At 35.2% G+C, this 18,064-nt stretch overlaps 1 protein-coding gene across 15 annotated transcripts in view; it reads left to right on the forward strand.

The window, feature by feature from the left end:
• Positions 1-16,996, forward strand: part of PUM2 (pumilio RNA binding family member 2) — a 72,249-nt gene extending 55,253 nt beyond the window's left edge. For 11 of the 15 annotated variants that reach the window (XM_064508369.1, XM_026116658.2, XM_064508368.1 and 8 more), the window contains 8 exons: positions 4,747-5,014; positions 5,551-5,680; positions 8,012-8,146; positions 8,389-8,526; positions 10,210-10,335; positions 11,286-11,407; positions 12,758-12,950; positions 14,047-16,996. In XM_064508369.1, coding sequence (XP_064364439.1) covers positions 4,747-5,014; positions 5,551-5,680; positions 8,012-8,146; positions 8,389-8,526; positions 10,210-10,335; positions 11,286-11,407; positions 12,758-12,950; positions 14,047-14,178 — 1,244 coding nt within the window. In that variant the 3' untranslated portion in view covers positions 14,179-16,996. The remainder of the gene's footprint in view (positions 1-4,746; positions 5,015-5,550; positions 5,681-8,011; positions 8,147-8,388; positions 8,527-10,209; positions 10,336-11,285; positions 11,408-12,757; positions 12,951-14,046) is intronic. The other 4 variants (XM_026116660.2, XM_064508370.1, XM_026116659.2 and 1 more) reach the window with 1 other exon arrangement.
• The last annotated feature ends 1,068 nt before the right edge of the window (positions 16,997-18,064 follow it).

Genomic DNA, 18,064 nt, shown 5'->3' on the forward strand with positions numbered 1-18,064 from the left:
ATGTGAGGTGCACCATTGCAAAATGTTGAAGAATGTATTTCTGCAGTTAATCATTTGTTCTGTTAAATTTATTCCGGTGTGTTTATCAGCCACTATTGGAAGGTTTTGGTTTTTTCCTCAGATTAAAAAAAAAAAAAAAAAGTAGAAAAGGCAAAGCTTTTTTCCCATACAATATACAACTGCATACAAACAGGGAGTATATTTTAAGAAAGGCATGATTCTTATATAGTCACTTTTCAGAGTAGAACAACACTTTAAAGTTCATGTCTGCATGCAGTTCCACTGGTATTCTGATAATGCCTGTCAAATGCAGCTTTCCTTCCACCTTCAAAGCTGTTACTGTTCTGCCTGCTCGTATCAACAGGTTCAGCTAAGTTTAACTTGTGTTTTAAAATGGGCATCAAACTCAGTTGCTCCTGTTTCAGCCACCTGAATAGTAGAGCACAGTACTAGGGAAGGGTGCATGGTTTTATAACCCCTTTGTCAGACACTGCTGCAATTTGTAGCTTAAAAGACCAATTTCCCTTCTACAAGAAATTCATGATATTTTACTGTTTTTAATATATTCTTACAAATTCTTCTCCAACATCCTAAAACAGGAATGCACTAATCATTGTATGTCCTAGTGTCAGTTTTCCTGTACCTGAAGGGATTTGTCAGCTGCTGGTAACTGCTCCTTTACTGTAGACAGTTAGAGCAGCAAGGTCATGAATTTGAACTACCCTTTCACTCCCAGGGATAAAAAGATGAATAAAAGCATTTTTTCCTGTATTATAAAGATTCCTTTTAGATTGGCAGTGCTTGCTTTTTTCTTGGATGGTACATTGCAGCATTTTTACTGTTTGTTCTAGAATAAGATTTTAAAATCTGGGCTTTTGAGAGATAATTATTGTCTGTCTGCACTTTCCAAGCAAAGCTTGTTAATAGTTCAGGCTGCTTTATTTTAAGAATTGGTCATTCTGGGTAAGAGTCTCAAGGTCCCTTGGCAAGGCAGTACAGGGAACCTTGTGTTGCCTCTGCTGTGTACCTACTCTGTAGGACTTCTGTAAACCAGGCATAATAAGCACTTGAATTAATTCATCTTATACATACATATATGTATGTGTATATATACACACACATGTATGTTTATATATAGAGTCCTTTTCTGTTCTGCTTGTGAAGATGAAATGCTTATTTTAGCTGAGGATGAGATAGAGCTGTTTTGTACAAATGTATGAAAATGTTCTAGAAATTGATGGTTAATCACTACATTTATATGTTTTACTAGTAAATAAGGTTGCTAACTGGGTTTAAACAACAGCTATTTTGCAGTAAATCTGTTTTATGTCTGAAAGTCCTGAACAAATACTTTGATAATAAGTACTAACAGACTAACACTATAAAAATTAATTTCCCCTGATCTGGTTTTTAATTTTTTGTCACGTTCTCCTTTATGTTAAATACATCTGTTATTCAAGTTAAGGAGTTAGTAATTTAACATGCTTTGTCTCCTTAAAACTTACTAAGGCTTTGTTGTAGATGGCCTATATCACCTTTACACCTCTGCTTTTTCTTCCCTGTGGACTAGCCACAGGGCGTGAGGTTGAATTAACCTGTAAAACAACTTAGTATTATTCATTGCATTGGATATCTCCCTTTTATGAGATCAGAAGTGGTAACTATGATCATTCTTCTCTGCAGTGGTTAGATAAACTGCGCTTCACTCTGCACCGTTTGTAATTGTGTGATTATACTGAAACCTGATAGCAGTCTTTTAAAATTTGAGCTTTTGCAGAAAAGTTTAGACTAGGTGCTTTATTAAATTAAGTGCTTTACTGAATAAAGCAAAAGGGTATGAATTGCTTGCCCAAATCATTTGTAAGAAATGGTCTATTACCTTTCTGGTTTGGAATCAGAATCTGTAAAAGTTTTCTGAGTTCCTGAGGAACACAGCTGATGGGGTAGGCTAACCAGGAGGATCTTAGAAACTGTGGTTCAGATTTCAGTTGTTCATTTGTGGAAACTTTTACTGTTAATAGCTTAGAAGGGAGGAGACCAGGTGTCCTTAATGTCCATAATAATGCTTTAATGTTTTTGGACGGAGAATTTCATGGGAGTATAGTATTTGAGAAGATAGTCCATTGTGATATACAGGAGTGTATCTGCATACAATAAGTACTTATGACAACATGCTTTTATTTTGGGGGCTTTATTATTTTTAATCAGCTAAGTTATCACTGAATTATTGTACTGCTGCTGTATTAAAAGTTTACCTCAGAAGAAAAGCTAAGTACTCATCAGATCACTGTTTTTATCCTATCCAGCTTTATACAAGCTTAAGCTTTGTATGTGGTTTTGAAGTGTGAAAAGCGGTTCAGGCACAACGGATTTGTTTTCAGCAGTCCCATATTATGATCAAGCTTAACGTCATCAATTTAAATAGTTTCACAGGCTAAACAAGAATCTCCCAGTTGCAACATAATTTTCTTGCAAGCCTTAAAAAGGGATAGTCCCCAAATTGAATTGAAGAAAGGCTTTAGATTCTTGAGTGTGAAGTATATACATGCAGTTTTATTAGATACATTTAATATATTTGCTAAAGGCTAGCAAGTTTCTTTATCCAGTAATTAAATTGTTGCATTTATCTCATTCTGACATGGAAGCTCAGTTTTAAAAACATCATGCTTAAACAATTCAAATCCATGTGTGCAATTCTATGATTGTTTATGCTAATTAGACCTATGCAGTTTGTGAGCTTATCAAAACTACCCTGGTAGTTTCGGACACAAAATTGGGCATGCGATAAGTAAAGTAGTACACAAATGTAACTTGAAGGCAGCCTATTGTTTTCTTTTAAACGGGCTTTGCTGCCCTCCTCTGGCATTAAATGTTACTACGCTGCATTTACAGGGAAGAGAAGATTTCATTCATACATCCAAATAATTTAGATCAGAAATACCATGTTTTCAGAGGCCTAGTTTTTCCACTGTTCATAAGATTGTTCCTAGAAGAAAATTCACTGCAGAACCAATGTGTCTGCATCCTGCTTCACCTGCAGAATGTTGGATTTCTTTCTATTTTTTTTGTCTGTTATGTCACTGTCAGTCTTTTTCTGGAAATTGTGATTGTCAATGGAAATTAAAAATGAAAACTAAAGAAACCTGAATTTTCTGGCTATGAAGAAGTAAGAGGCTTTAATTAAAGAGAAAACATACTGGTTTTTTTAAGGTATTGGGACTTAAATATTTACTGATTCTTTGCTGATTCTTACCACTGAATTTTGCAAAACTAATTATAAAATAAATACTAATTATTCCTATTTTAAGGCATAATCCTATACCATGCAATAAATATGATGCTTGATATGTCTTGCAGAATACTAACATCTCGGATTCTGCTATTTCAGATTGACCTTTTGAAAAAGATACCTGACCATTAATATATAACCAGCCCTCTGTAACGCTGTTGTTGCCTGGCCTTGTAAATACTTGAGACAAAAGAAGGCTTGGCTGGGGCACTGTCAGCTATTTTTTTAATTCATTTTGTAACAGAGCACCATTCAAACAGCACATACTGCAATTTGTTTTAAAAATTCAAATTTAGATATTTCTTTCTTTTATTGACCTTGAAAGGGCTTCCAGCTAATATGTGACTTTCTAGATAATTTGAGGGGAAACTGAAAATGTTTCCTATTCCAATTTATACTGAAATAATTCTGGTTTAATATTTGTTGCAGAAGTAGACTTGAGGTTTTTCAGGTGGGAATGTGCCTTTGAATATTTATGCTTGTGTCATAATAGTATTCCTTTTAAATATCAGATTAGCAAGATATATTTGCTTGTTTATGATGATCATTGCTGCCTGTTGTCAAGTGGCAGGGAGAGAGGCCTTGTGAGCAGGTTCAGAATGACATAAACTGATTAGGGAGCAGTATGTGAGAAGAAATTCATGGGGCTGTGAGATGATAGTTATACGTAGGATCGCTAGCAAAAGGAGCAGGAGTTAAACAAAGCAAGGCAATTCTGTTCATAGAAAGTAAGGAAAGGCAGAGCATTGTGAGAGTGAATGTATTTGCAACAAGGAAAGGACTGCATGTTTCTGAAAGGAACTTCAGTTTAAAATCTCTTTGGTTGTTTTAGAAATAAGTAGTACATTCTTAGTTGCCATTTTGAAATTTGACATATTTAGTGCTTACAAGAGGTACCAGATTGAAAGCCTGGGATGCTGAAGTCGTCTGATTTTCTGCAGAACAGGGACAGCATGACTAGAGGCACAACACATGCCTCCCCAAAAATGCCCTATCACGCTTCAAATCAACAGAAAGGTACCTCAGTAGGGACTGAAGGGTAGTTCAGACTTCATGGTCTATTTTGAAACAATTGGCCAATTTCAAGACTACTAAGAAGGGTATAAGTCAGTCATGCTTGTGAAGTGGAAATCTGCCCGCTAAACTAAGGCGCACCTAATTCTAAAGTTTCTGTAGGTCTGAACAGGTGGTCACTTTACCTGTTCCATTATAGTCTTCTAATGAGTTTTCTTCTCCTGGTTGCCCTTCATGTAAAATACAAATGAGGAGGAGAGTGGTTTTATTTCTTTGAAGATAAAGCTATCTACCTCCTCCAAACAAAATGAGGTAAATATAAATAACAAGATGACACTGTTTTGCTTTCTTTGGCTCCAGAGTATCCATAGTTCTAGTACATTTTTATTTTATTGTTGTTTGTTTGCGTTATGGCTTTTACTGACAGAACTGCTTCCTTGTAGGAGGACTGACAAATGGTAGTGGTCGCTATATTTCTGCAGCACCTGGAGCAGAAGCAAAGTATCGCAGTGCAGCGAGTACCTCCAGTCTTTTTAGCTCCACCAGTCAGCTCTTCCCTCCTTCACGTCTTCGTTACAGTAGGTCTGATATTATGCCTTCTGGACGTAGTAGATTACTCGAAGATTTCAGAAATAATCGTTTCCCTAATCTTCAACTAAGAGACCTTGTTGGACATATTGTTGAATTTTCTCAAGACCAGCATGGTTCTAGGTAAGTATTATGGTAAAGTTAATGGTAATGTTTTACTGCTCAGGTATTGCTGTATTAACATAAAACGTTTTAATGAGTTGGTCATCATCTTAATATGACACATGCCATTAATTGGGACAGATGCTCTTACATTGATATTTTTGCTTTCTAGGAAAGAATTCTCTATAAAAGTAGTATAAATTTATTAGCTCCTTGTAGAAGCTTTTAGTGGCGGAACAGTGTCATAATTAAACTTCTAAACTCAGTATTTAAGTATAAAAAAGGTATTGATTAAGGAAAAATGCAATCTGGCATCTGGAATGTAAAATTGTTTTTCAGCTATACATCATTGTTGTTATTCTTTACATCTTTAATTCTTTTCAAGTGAAAAGTTTTAGGCATCTTTATTCTAAAATGCCTCCTTTGCCTGAAAGCATTACTTTCATTTTAATAAGTTTTTATAAATGTTGAATATTTATTTTAGAATATCGAGGTGTCTCATTGGAACTGTTTGAGAGGTTTTCCTTTTGTTTATGGAGTGTATTTTTTGCACTTAGATTTATACAGCAAAAGCTAGAGCGAGCTACTCCAGCTGAGCGCCAGATGGTATTTAATGAGATTCTGCAAGCAGCATATCAGTTGATGACGGATGTGTTTGGAAACTATGTAATACAGAAGTTCTTTGAGGTAAGCATAACACTTCAAGTGCATGAACAGAAATCTGAATGAGAAGCTATAAAATCTGATTTAATTTAAATGTTTTTTCTTAACATAGTAGCAGAATTCTCCTAGGCTTTTACCATAGAACCCAAGCATTTAACACTGCACACACATTTCCAGTTCTGTGTCCCCAGCTTTGCTCATAACAGGCCAGAACATAATGGGCATAGTTTTCTCTTTATGCTGGTGATGTATACGTTGGTGAACAGCATAGGCTGTTCTTGCTGTATCGATAATTAGGTTTCTGTATATGTGAGCTATAAAAACTGTTTCAGAAAACAGCAAAACATAGCTTCTTATTTTAATGGGAGTTTTCAGATCATTTGAAAAAATTGTGACTAGACAGAATTCGTAAAGTAATTTTAGATGTAATACTTCATCCTGAGATACAGCACACTTTAAAAGGACAGCATGATACATTTGTAGTCTCTTCTGAATACAGACTTCTTAAGTCTGTGCAGGGTGCATACTTAAGTTTTGCCAGCCTTGCAGCTTAATTTATGGAGACTTTCAGCAGACAGTGGCACAAAGATTTGAAGGATACTTGTATTTATTGATCACTGCATCTTCACAAACAATGTGTCTTGAAAATGCTCATGTAGTCAGATAAATAGTTGTAAACTTTGTCCAGTGCTGTAAATGAAGAGACTGAAAACTTAATGGGTGTATTCAGACAAGAATTTTAGGGAAAGAGTGTCATGAGGTACTTCTGCATCCAGTATTAGTAAGACTAGTATTTAAAACAGCTTTCTTTTTCTTGAAAATGGTGGGGTAAGAAGACCTTTATCGAAGAGCTATAAGATTCTAACTTGCAGAGGAAAAAAAACAATGCCTCTGTCTTGTTAAAATTTATACCTAGAAAAAATACCTAGTACAGTATACTTCAAATCAAAGAGAGAATCATCATATCTGGTAGGATACAAGGTGCAGCTGGAAAACGTCCAGTAACAAATATGTTTGTTATAAATAGAAATGGAATTTTTAGTGAGCTATCTATTAAACAGTGTGCTTGATTTGCCTCCCCCCTCCTCCCCCAACTTGATATTCTTTTACAAAACCATAATATGTGCTAAAAAAAAGGTACGGCTTATTTACAGAATATACATTCTTGACCTTACTCAAGTTATCTATTACTGAGTTTTTTGGTTTTCTTTTTGTGGTGTTGTTTTTGTTTGTTCATTTTGCATAACTTCAGGATAGATAGTTGTTGACAGTCTGGTGTGTTTCATCTTAATTTTGCAGAAGAGTTCCCAAGAAAAACCACATTAGCCCTTAGTAAGTAGGGACTTAGTTCATTATTTAAGTAGGAAGGATAAGTCGCTTGAGTTTTCCTCATAGCCTCCAGTGAGGAAGGGTGTGGGGTTTGACAGCTCTCAGCAGTGCTGTATAAAAGTTGCTGATGCCACCCAGCTGATGTCCAGCTGCTCATTTTTGTGTTGCCTCTTGTATTGTGCCAGCACAGGTGCTTGCATGACATGGCGAGCAGGATCTGGGAGCTGATCAGGCTGGAAATGAACTCTGACAGGATTACATATGTTACAATTAAGTCAGATTGGCTTCTACAGCATGGAGCAGCACAGATAGTTGTACTAGCACAGTGGAGGGTGTAATATGGGCAACTATTAGCTGTTGCTGAAAAACTGTTAGTTGAACTGTATCCTAATCCAGCTAGTGTACAAAACCGCTTTGATTTTGCTCTGCAGAGTCCAAGTATTTCTAGATTTCCCAAAGTGCTTATGGTAAGGAACGATCCTTCAAGTTACTTGAAGTTGCTAGGAAGCAGCTTTAGGGGTTGAAAGCTTTTTTGCCCTTTACAGCTTGCTTTACTGTATGTCACATGAAAGATACAATGACCAGTACAAATTTGTTATATCAAAATATAAACTTGGATTGGTATGTCGAGATATCCTGACGTAATTAATTTGCCTAAATAGGTAGGTTATTGTTATTACAGGTAAATATGGTGTTAGAGACATCCTGTTATGTGCTCTTGCAGACTGTCTGAGCTCTTGCCAGAATATTCTTACAGTCGGATATATACTACTTGAATTTTCTGTTGTCTTTTAAGGGTGATGTATTTGATAGCAGGTATTTTACTGGAATGTGGAGTGTGTATGTGTTATAAAATACTGCATTTAGAGAACAAAAGTTTCTGGTAAACATACCCATCAAATTTAAAAATAAAAATCATGTGCAAGGCAGAGTAAATTTGTAATCATCATGAAGGTTCTTAGTCATATAAATCCCAACATGTTGCAATATGTCTTCATTGTTAACAGCGTATTTATTTTCTTTTAGTTTGGAAGCCTGGATCAAAAGTTAGCCCTAGCAACACGCATACGTGGTCATGTTCTGCCATTAGCCCTACAGATGTATGGTTGTCGTGTTATTCAGAAAGCACTTGAGTCTATCTCACCTGACCAGCAGGTAATTGTAAGTTAGAACAATATTTTTTTATTTTATTTCATTACATCCACCTTTTCAATTGCTTAAATTGTTGATCTTTCCCTTCATTACAACATACTCTAGGGGACAAAATAGGTCTTTAAATTTAAACATACATAAGGTACATAAGTAGACCACCAGTGAATGTTATGATTGGACAGTAATGCTAAAAAGGGATATTTTTGTTGAGGCAAAATCACTATAAAGACAAGGATGATCTTTTTTTCCAGAATGAAATGGTGAAAGAGTTGGATGGTCATGTTCTGAAATGTGTGAAAGATCAAAATGGAAACCATGTTGTACAAAAATGTATTGAGTGTGTTCAGCCACAGTCGCTCCAGTTCATCATTGATGCATTCAAAGGACAGGTAATGTTAATAGTTCATTTCATTTTCTGTAGAGTTACTTTGACTTGCAGACATTTTTTTCCTATCACCTGTATAAACAAGATCGCATTTAGCACTTCCCTGTCAGTTTGTATTAAGCAGGATAAAAACAGGAAAGCAGAGTGGTAAAACTGTTGAATAGACAGTTAACATGCTGTAAAAAAGATGAGTATGTTGAAGATGAGGCTCTGGAAAACCTGTTTGATAATAGAAGTATTTGGTTTAGGGCCAGACTTTCTGTTTGAATTTTGTGATGTGCCATTTCAGATTTTCTTTACAACTTTACCATTACTATTTTTGATATATTAACTAAGTCGTATCTGAACCCTAGCATGTATTTGTTCATTAAGCTGTTTTTTTTCCTTTCATTGCTTATCTTGCAGGTCTGTCTTTCAGTGTTTCACAATTAATTTCTATTATTAATGAAATACTTTGAAGAAATGCATTCATCTGTTCTCTACATCTGGGCTAGTGTTAAGTGCATGTGTGGTTTTGTTGTTTATTTAAGGTTGGGGTCCTCCCCAGCTATATTATAAGGTTAATATTGTGCTGTAGGCTGGAGATGCTGCAGTTAAATTAAGATTTCAATACTCTGACAAACATATACTTTTTAGTCTCAAGAAGAATTGTAAAAATCTTACTAACTTGGCTGTGTTACTAAATTCTACTTTAACGGCTAGCCACATGTTTCTTAACAAAATCTACAATGTAATTCTCTCATGTTTTACACAATAGCAATACCAGAATTATTGTTCTGCACAGCAGTAAATGGCATACAGAAATGTCTAGGGTCAGGTTTCCTTTTCACATCAAAAAATGTGTATGGGGTGGATGTTTCAGAGGTATATAAATAGAACGCCTTGACTATTGACTGTTCATCTATCCATTACTGCAATTAATTGTGTATATGTATATTTAAAATAAACTAATGTAAAGTGGTAAATGAAAAATACTACATTTTTGCACTATTGAGTAACAACCCATTTTTGTTATCTGCCTGCATCATTTGGATCTTATTTCTAATCAGTCAAGATTCTTTGTGGTCAGTTCTGACCAGTACTGAGTCTTACATCTTAATTAAACCCTGAAAGACGCATCTGGCTTCTGGGGAAGTAAGCAAAGGAATAACATCTTGACTGTATGTTTTGAATACTTATTTACAAGCTTCATCTCTGCAACAGGGGACCTGTTGCAGTATGTTGGAATGTGCAATTAGTGGAAATTATCTGCACTAATTGAACTTTTTATAAAAAGTCAGTCTAGAGTTAAAACTTAATTTTAAAATGAACTACAAAATACAAAGGAAAGCTCGAAATGTGAACGGTGCTTAACTAAGGCAACCCAATCTTGTACGTAATTTCAGGCCATGTGTGACTGGTGTCACAGTTGATCAAACTTTCAAGCTTTTTTTTTGGCAGCAAAGTAGGCTAGACATGAAAGAAGAGAGCTTGGATTCTTAGATAGCTGTGCGATTACTGGAGCCAAAGATTTTCCATCATAATCTTTTCCTGAGTTTTAAGGGAAATTGAACTTAAAATGCAATTTTATTTTTTTATTTTTTAAATAAAAGTAGTTAGCACATTCAGTTCTATTTTAAATGTGGTAATTATTAGTATACCTGTAAATGTCAGTTGGTTTAACTTCAGTTTGTGATCCTATTTTAAGGTATTTGTACTTTCGACTCATCCATATGGTTGTAGAGTAATTCAGCGTATTCTGGAACACTGTACTGCTGAGCAGACTTTGCCAATCCTAGAAGAACTACATCAACACACAGAACAGCTAGTGCAGGTTAGTGTGTAAATTCATTTTTTATGCATTCTAGAACTTTGTTTTTACATTATTTTTATTGTTACTATTTCTTAGTCTGAAAGAATTTTTATGCATTTGTCCCTTCCCCCCCACCCTCATAGTTTTAATTAAAATGAATTTGGAAGTTGGGAGGTAAAGAAGATATAAAAAGCCTTTTTTTGTATGCTTTTGGCTGTAGCTTAGAATATGCATTGTAAATGCACAGAACTAATATATGCTTTTTATTGCAAAGACTACCTTTTTGTAGTTTATCTTGATTCACTCTGTTCTCCTTCAATAACTTCTAACAATGTCTAAACAGAAATGCATTGTCCAAAATATACATGTTGCATATTCTCACAGAAGAAGGGTCATCTTTTCAAAATGAAGGCCAAAGACCTTATGCAACATGATTTCATGTTTTGGTCTGGAATGAACAAAATTAGTGCTATAGATAAGTGCCTTTGAAATCAAATCAATTTAAAGTATAGAAAGGGATTCTTAGTGTTCAGTAGGAATTTCCACACTAAAAGGCAAGAATTATACTGTGCTTTAACTTAAAGGTCTAATTTATTTCTGAGTTGTTTCTTGTATATATATGTCTAGTCAGCAGTATCTGTCTTGGGGAACCAAAGTTCAGGAAGATGTTACAGCTGTTAGAGAATGGTGGTCTTAATTTTGAGGACTTTTCTTTTTTTAAGAGTATAAAAAGAATTCTTTAGAAAAATGCTGTTTTTAAAGATCATTTACATTTTGGACTTAAATTTTGTAGTCCATAAATAATGTTTGATGCATTATTTTTTGCATCCCTTTGTTTCTGTAATGTTGACGTGATTGTATTTTCCTTACATCCATGCAAGTAGTACTTTGAAAGTTTATACAAATATACAAAAGCTGTATGGATTACTTGGTATGAACACAAAAGAAAATTGAAGTCATCTTATTTTCAGGATCAATACGGAAATTACGTTATTCAACATGTACTGGAGCATGGTCGTCCTGAAGACAAGAGTAAAATAGTTTCAGAAATAAGAGGAAAAGTTCTAGCTCTGAGTCAGCACAAATTTGCCAGGTATTGCACAGCCTTCATATGTTAAAGGTTCACTAACCTTTTAAAGTTGCGGTATTGAATTTATTTATTATGCTACCAAAAGGATACGTTACTTTTTTCCTTTGTATAACTTTTTGAAATTTCATATTTTTATAGAAATGAACAGTAGTGATATTTTATCATCTGTGAAATACTAGATTTGGGGAAGAGAAAGGGGAAATGCCATTCTGTAGTAAAATAACCAATAGTCTATTGGTTTATGGAATGTTTTTTTGTTCACTCTGTACAAGTGCAGGCCCTGTCTGCAGGGAACTGGCTCCAAGTCTCCAAGGAGGGGCATGTGAAGGATCCCCAGAGCCAGATGAAAAGCTTTCCTAGAATTTGCTCAGTGTGCCGGTGGGCTGGCACTTCCTGGCTTTCTATCAGCTGAATCAAGCAATTTGCAAACATAAAAAGGCTAGCTTCAAAAAGTGGGGCTTCGGCCCGACGCAGATTTTATGCACTATGAAGACACTGAAGGACTATTGTAGAAGTCCTCAGTTATCTGAAGATTAGGACCTAAAACTCAGCCTTCAAATACATTTTGCTGAAATGTAGATTATGCTACTTAGTTTCTAATGAAAATATACTTCAGAATTGATTCTGGATAACTTAGACTAACCTTGTCATCAACATTAAGTGGAAATAATGCAGTGTGACATTTTTGGGGGCAGTTGGTTTTTGTTTTAAAAAAAAAGTATATGGACACTAGTAAGTTTATCTGGATTGTAGTTTTCTATGCCTATATAAAACTATTCATATTCCTCTCCTTGGAACTTGCTTAATTTCCAAAGCACAAGCTCAGGACCAGAATCACTTTGTGGTTGGGTTATAATAATTGGCCTTTCCAATTTTTGAGAGTCTGGAAGGTCAGAGACTTTGTCTACAAAAAGAAATGTTTGACAGTTTTTCCGATCTATGAAAGTGCCTTCATCCAAAAAGCAGGAAGCCTTGTGTCTGGCTTTCTCTCAGTTTTGTTTGATTGCAGCTTGCAGTCTGAAACGGGCCCATAACCAAAATAGATGTACTAGAATATATATGCAACCCAAGGTCCAGTATATCTACTATAGGTCCAATGGAGAATCTTTCCTGTAAGATAAGTATCAGCGAATGTTTTTGTTTTGTTTTTTGTTTTGTTTTTGACATGAGTATAATCCTTTTAACTTTCTTCCATCTCAGTCATTACAGACAAAAGGTTTGGAAATCAGGACCTCATGCATTTACGGTACATTCTCCAGTGGTATTAAGACACTTGCACTGTTCAGATAAATTTAAAATTACTTTAGAACAATGTTACATCTTAAGTCACAGTGCACTTGTCTTATTTTTCAGCAACGTGGTAGAAAAATGCGTAACTCATGCTTCTCGTGCTGAAAGAGCTTTACTTATTGATGAGGTCTGTTGCCAGAATGATGGTCCTCACAGTGCCTTATACACCATGATGAAGGACCAGTATGCCAACTATGTTGTTCAGAAGATGATTGATATGGCTGAACCCGCTCAGCGGAAGATAATAATGCATAAGGTATGTTCCAATATAATTTTATTGGCTTGGAGAAATATTTCTTCTCTATTTTCTCTATTTTAATTAATCTGTTAGAATCCCTTTAGACTTAAAACTCACTAGTTCTGTAATACTGATGTATAAACACTTTTTGTTCTTTAATTTCAATGGCAGTTCATCAAGCAGAATATATTCAGGTCTCTGGGCATTGTCTTGTAAACTAAAATGTGCAGAAAAGTCTTAAAAGCTGTGTCTTGAATTCTTTGTGCCAGCTTTTCTGTGAAAATATTTTTAATATAAAAAACGTAGTATGTCATCTTTATTAAAACGGCAGAAGAAATATGGGTTTCTTTTTTTATTTGCTAACTGCTGGTATAAATCCATTCTGCAATTCTCAAACAAAAAATTTCCATACTTGCTAACATATGAGCATGTTTTCTAGTTAAGAATATCCACAGGTGGAGTTAAAAATGTTATCGGCCTACACTATTTAATGTAGGGTGCAGTATATTCCTACAGGAGCTCTGCTTCCCCCAGTCACCCACGGGGCACTCCCGCAAGGGGCTGCCTCCCTTCCCCTAGGTCTAGCAGAGTACTCCTGGCTGAGCAAACTCAGCAGGCTGCTCCAGTGGGAAAACTTGGTCTGGGGGCTTGGCTTTCCCCTGTGCCTGTTTGCTGAATTACTGTGCCCTGCAGCTATACAGAAGCACTAGCTCAGATCCAGGGAAGGGAGCAGGAGTTGGACAGTGGGATCTCACCTGCTTTGGTAGATTATGTCAAATGTGAAAGTGTCACTCTTGGTGGTTCTACCTGACCTGGTTACATCACGTAATAGAGTTTTTGTCATTGTTTGTTAAAGGAACACAATAGTCAGTCTGTTTTAAATGAGAAATACAACAGTCTAAAAATCAAAGTGGAGAGCCAGCATTTGAAGCAAGATGCTTATAATGTGAAAAGTACATTGGTCATCTGGTGGTTCAAAATCATATTTTAAATCTTTCCAGAAACTTCCAAAATTTGGAAATACAGGCTTTCATCATTTTTTTGATATAATTATTTACAAGTATAAACTTGACTTACAGTTTTTGTGAAAAAACTAATGGGTTTCTTCTTACAGATTCGACCCCACATCACAACTCTGCGTAAATATACCTATGGCAAACACATTCTGGCTAAGTTGGAAAAGTACTACCTGAAGAACAGTGCTGATCTGGGGCCAATTGGTGGACCACCAAATGGGATGCTGTAGAAGATGAGCAGAAACAGGAACGGGAGAAAAATTTTATTGTGAATGATCAAAACATACAACTTAACTATAAATGTTCTGATTTTTTTAAATATATTTATTGACTTTGTTCATCCATTTGTAAAATTTTTATTCTTGTGTATATTTTTGGGGAGTGAATTATAAAATATCTCCAGCCCTGATCCGGAGACCTATCAGATTGGATGGCTGGCAAAGCACAGAATGCCTGTATATGATGTAAGTGTATCAAAATAGCTGTCACATATTTTGTAAATTTTTACCTTGTAAAGTCACTGAAATAATTTTTAAAGGGAAAAAGTACAGTATTCTTTTAATACACTGGCTTGCAATCTGGTAGGTCTATCCAACATCATAGCACAACAGGTTTATAGAGTTGTATATAGAATTAATCCTTACTTTTCCCTTTTGTGTGAAGTCTTTTATACCAGATTAAAATTGATCAGCTGCATAAACATTATTTAACATGTGGAAAAGTTAAGTTGTATTTTGGTGGTTCACAACATACTACCCAAATAATAAACAGGGCACAGCAAATTAAAATAGGGAATAACAAAACAATGGAAACTTTAAAAGACTAGCTTTCATCACTTGCTGTGGACACTTTTTTTTAATGGTGCCCTAAGGTTTTCTCTAGCAATGTATTAAAAATAAAAGTGCTGTATATACTTATATATTTAATTGTTGTAAAAGGTAGAGGAATAAAATCATGGTGGTACTTCCACTCAGTAAAGTACACTGTTGGAAAAGAAGTGAACCCTGTATTAACTTTACAGTCAGTTTTACAATGCAGGAAGAGTAGAGATTTGTATTTTTTTATTTTGCATATAGAATTGTAAGGATTTGAAAGTGTTGAGCATTTATTTTGCTTTCTCACTGTAGATGCAAAAAAATAGGTATTGATGAAGAGAAAAGGGGCCACTGAAAAGTAAACTTGATAGCTCAACATTTAAGCATGATTGATTAAATATTCAGATAGCTTTTTTGCTTCCTATAAATATATGCATTGTATACGTGTAGTTAATAGGTGTAAGTTTACAGTTTGAAAACAAATCTCTTGTTTCGATGTTTATTACAAGCCTTGCTAATTTAGTAGTGATGCTTACCTTGGTTGTACAGATGTACATTTGTAAACCTTCATGCTGTAAATGTAATTTGTTTTACCCCTTTTTGGGACAAAAATTTGCATTTTAGTGTATATTCATATCCCCATTCCCTTTTCTCCTCCTGGCATATAGTGTTGTATAATGTAAATTTATTTCAGCAAATCAAGAGTGATTTTTTTAAATTCTATCTTTATATGGTTTCAGAAATATAAACCGGCTTTCTTTTTATCTATTGTGAGAAACATTATGTTTTGTTTATAACATAGATGTTGATTCTATTAATATGGACACTTTGGGAAATGAATCTGTTCAAATTTTAAGTCGGGATAATAAGCATAGTAAGAAAGAAATGAACTGAAATATTTGGTTATCACAGAAACCAATGCTTCTTCCATCTTAATAAATGTGGCATGATTTTTTTGTACAGAAGAGTACTGTATTTTTGAATAGCCTACTCCCAACGTAAAGCAAATATGTATGATACTGTCAATTTTTTTCTCTGGACATATGACATTGTAACAGTAACATAAAGATGATGTACATTTACAAGCGGCCTTATGTACATTTCCCAATGATCTTTTTAAGGCAGAATTGTGACCATATGTGTATAATTAAAATCCTTTTTAATTCTTTGCCTATGGAAATATTTTGGAAAAAGCTTACTTTGTATATTCAGTTTCTGAAAGATAAAGGAAGTGCTTTGTATGTTGTTGAAGTAAGTATTTTGTGTAAAACATTCATTTTGATGGCATAACCTAAAGTTTTGATCAACAAGATATGTTGACTGCGATGTCTTGAGCATTGATCAAATAAAAGGCTGTTATGATAGGGCTCTGACAAGGAGAACTAGTAGTGGTATAAACTTGTATAAGGGATTCTGTCATGTTACTGTTTATATCAGATTTACATTAAGTCTTTTTAAAGCATACATCTTAAATGCTACTGTTTTCCTTTCATGGTAGCGTTAACTCATTAACAGAGAGGCAAATGGGCAAGTTTTTTTTCTGGCCTACCTTAGTTTCTGAATCTGTCACTTAATAGCTGCATAGTGATGTCTTAGGCCTAATTATTTTTAGTAAGCACAATTCTAATTGCCAAATATTTTTTGCATGGCAGTTCACAAAGTTCCTCTCTATAGAGGTACAAGCCCTGTCATTTGAACAAGGGTTTTCCCATAGTCACACATAAGATGACTTTTGAGACACTTTCTTGGAAATGTTAATTCTTCTCAATATTTTTATCCGTGTACAAGTGCTGTATGTTATTAATCCACAAAGCTGGCATTATTTTCAATGTGTAATATATTAAATTGGACTTCTGGATGTCCAAGCAGAAACTGATAATGTCCCAGTACTTTGTCCCAGTAGCACACATGCCATGGTTGGATTAAACAGTCCGATAACTTATCATTCTTTGTGTTCTCAGTAGCTTGGACATAATCATCCACTCACTTTCCTAAAATCATTCTGCACAAATGATGTACAGGAACATAAAAATCACTGTTTTTTTCCTTCCAACTATTTTAGGGTTTGGGTAGAACCACTAGACTTTTTGCTCAAGTATCTCTTTTTTTATATAGAATGTTTATGGACCAGTTTGATTAGGTTTGACTCCAGGTGGCTAATATTGAATAATGTAATGTTCACATGTATATACTGTAAAAATGAAAATGTGTGAATAACACTGTGTGAAATGTATCTGGTCTTGTGTTTTTCCTGTAGGAAACCAGCCATTCTTTATATTCTCAGTTACATGACTTTTCTGCCATCTTACGGAGCTCAACTTTGAAAAGGCACTTGTTTCTACTTCAGTGTTCAGGTGAGAATCAGTTGATTACTTGGAAACCCTGTATTAGGTCATTTAAGCTTCTAGAGGCCATTCCTGAACAGCCAAACCTTCATATTTAGCTGGCTAAGAATGTCGACAAGCTGATTGTTGAGGCTTTAGATTCACCACAGTCTCTTCCTGCTCAGATGGGACCAGAATGAGTTCTTGTGTGTTTGAGAGGGCTAGAACTGTTAGCTGCCCATATCGTCATTGCATCCACTGGGTTTTCTATTGCTGATCAGGATTTTTTTCAAAGGACCTTTTTTAGCTTAAGATGTGAGGAGGAGTGTTCTGTAAGAGCATGGAGAGGGAGAGAATATTAAACTGACCCAACTAAGTGGCTCTTTATGGACAGAACAGCAATATTATACTTCTATTCCTGCCTGCTAGATCCACTGATACTCTTTCATCAGACAAATTGGAAGATTGAAGTTTCTGGTGGCAGAAACTAGAAGTTTTACAGTGCTGACTGAGAATGATTTGTCACTCTTCTTCCCCTTGTCCTCTGCTCTAAGAAACAGGCATTTTGAAGAGATGCTTATGACTCTGTGTAGTAGCCTGGTAATTGAGCTGATCTGTCCATCAGTTCTGTTCTGCTAGCACATTTGATGTTCAACATACTGGTAACTAGGAAAATGGGTAAACAGGGAAGTAAGGATGAGAGAAAAATTGCAAAAGCATCTTAAGACTCAGTGACTGAACATTAAAATTTCAGGCTACACTTAAGTCATGCATCATGGAGAACACCCAATACTCTACAAAAAGCTAATTTACTACTGAAAGGTTGCCATCAGTTTAGAGCCCCATCTTTAACTTTCACTTTTCCAAAATGCTGAACTTTACACAGAGCAGTGACTGTTCACCATGTAACCTGACAGCAGGAGATAATGCTTTGTAGCTTTATTCAGTGGTTGTGTAGCTCTTGAGGAAACTTGCTG

The sequence above is a fragment of the Dromaius novaehollandiae genome, chromosome 3 (assembly GCF_036370855.1).
Source record: "Dromaius novaehollandiae isolate bDroNov1 chromosome 3, bDroNov1.hap1, whole genome shotgun sequence".
NCBI classification, from domain to species: domain Eukaryota; kingdom Metazoa; phylum Chordata; class Aves; order Casuariiformes; family Dromaiidae; genus Dromaius; species Dromaius novaehollandiae.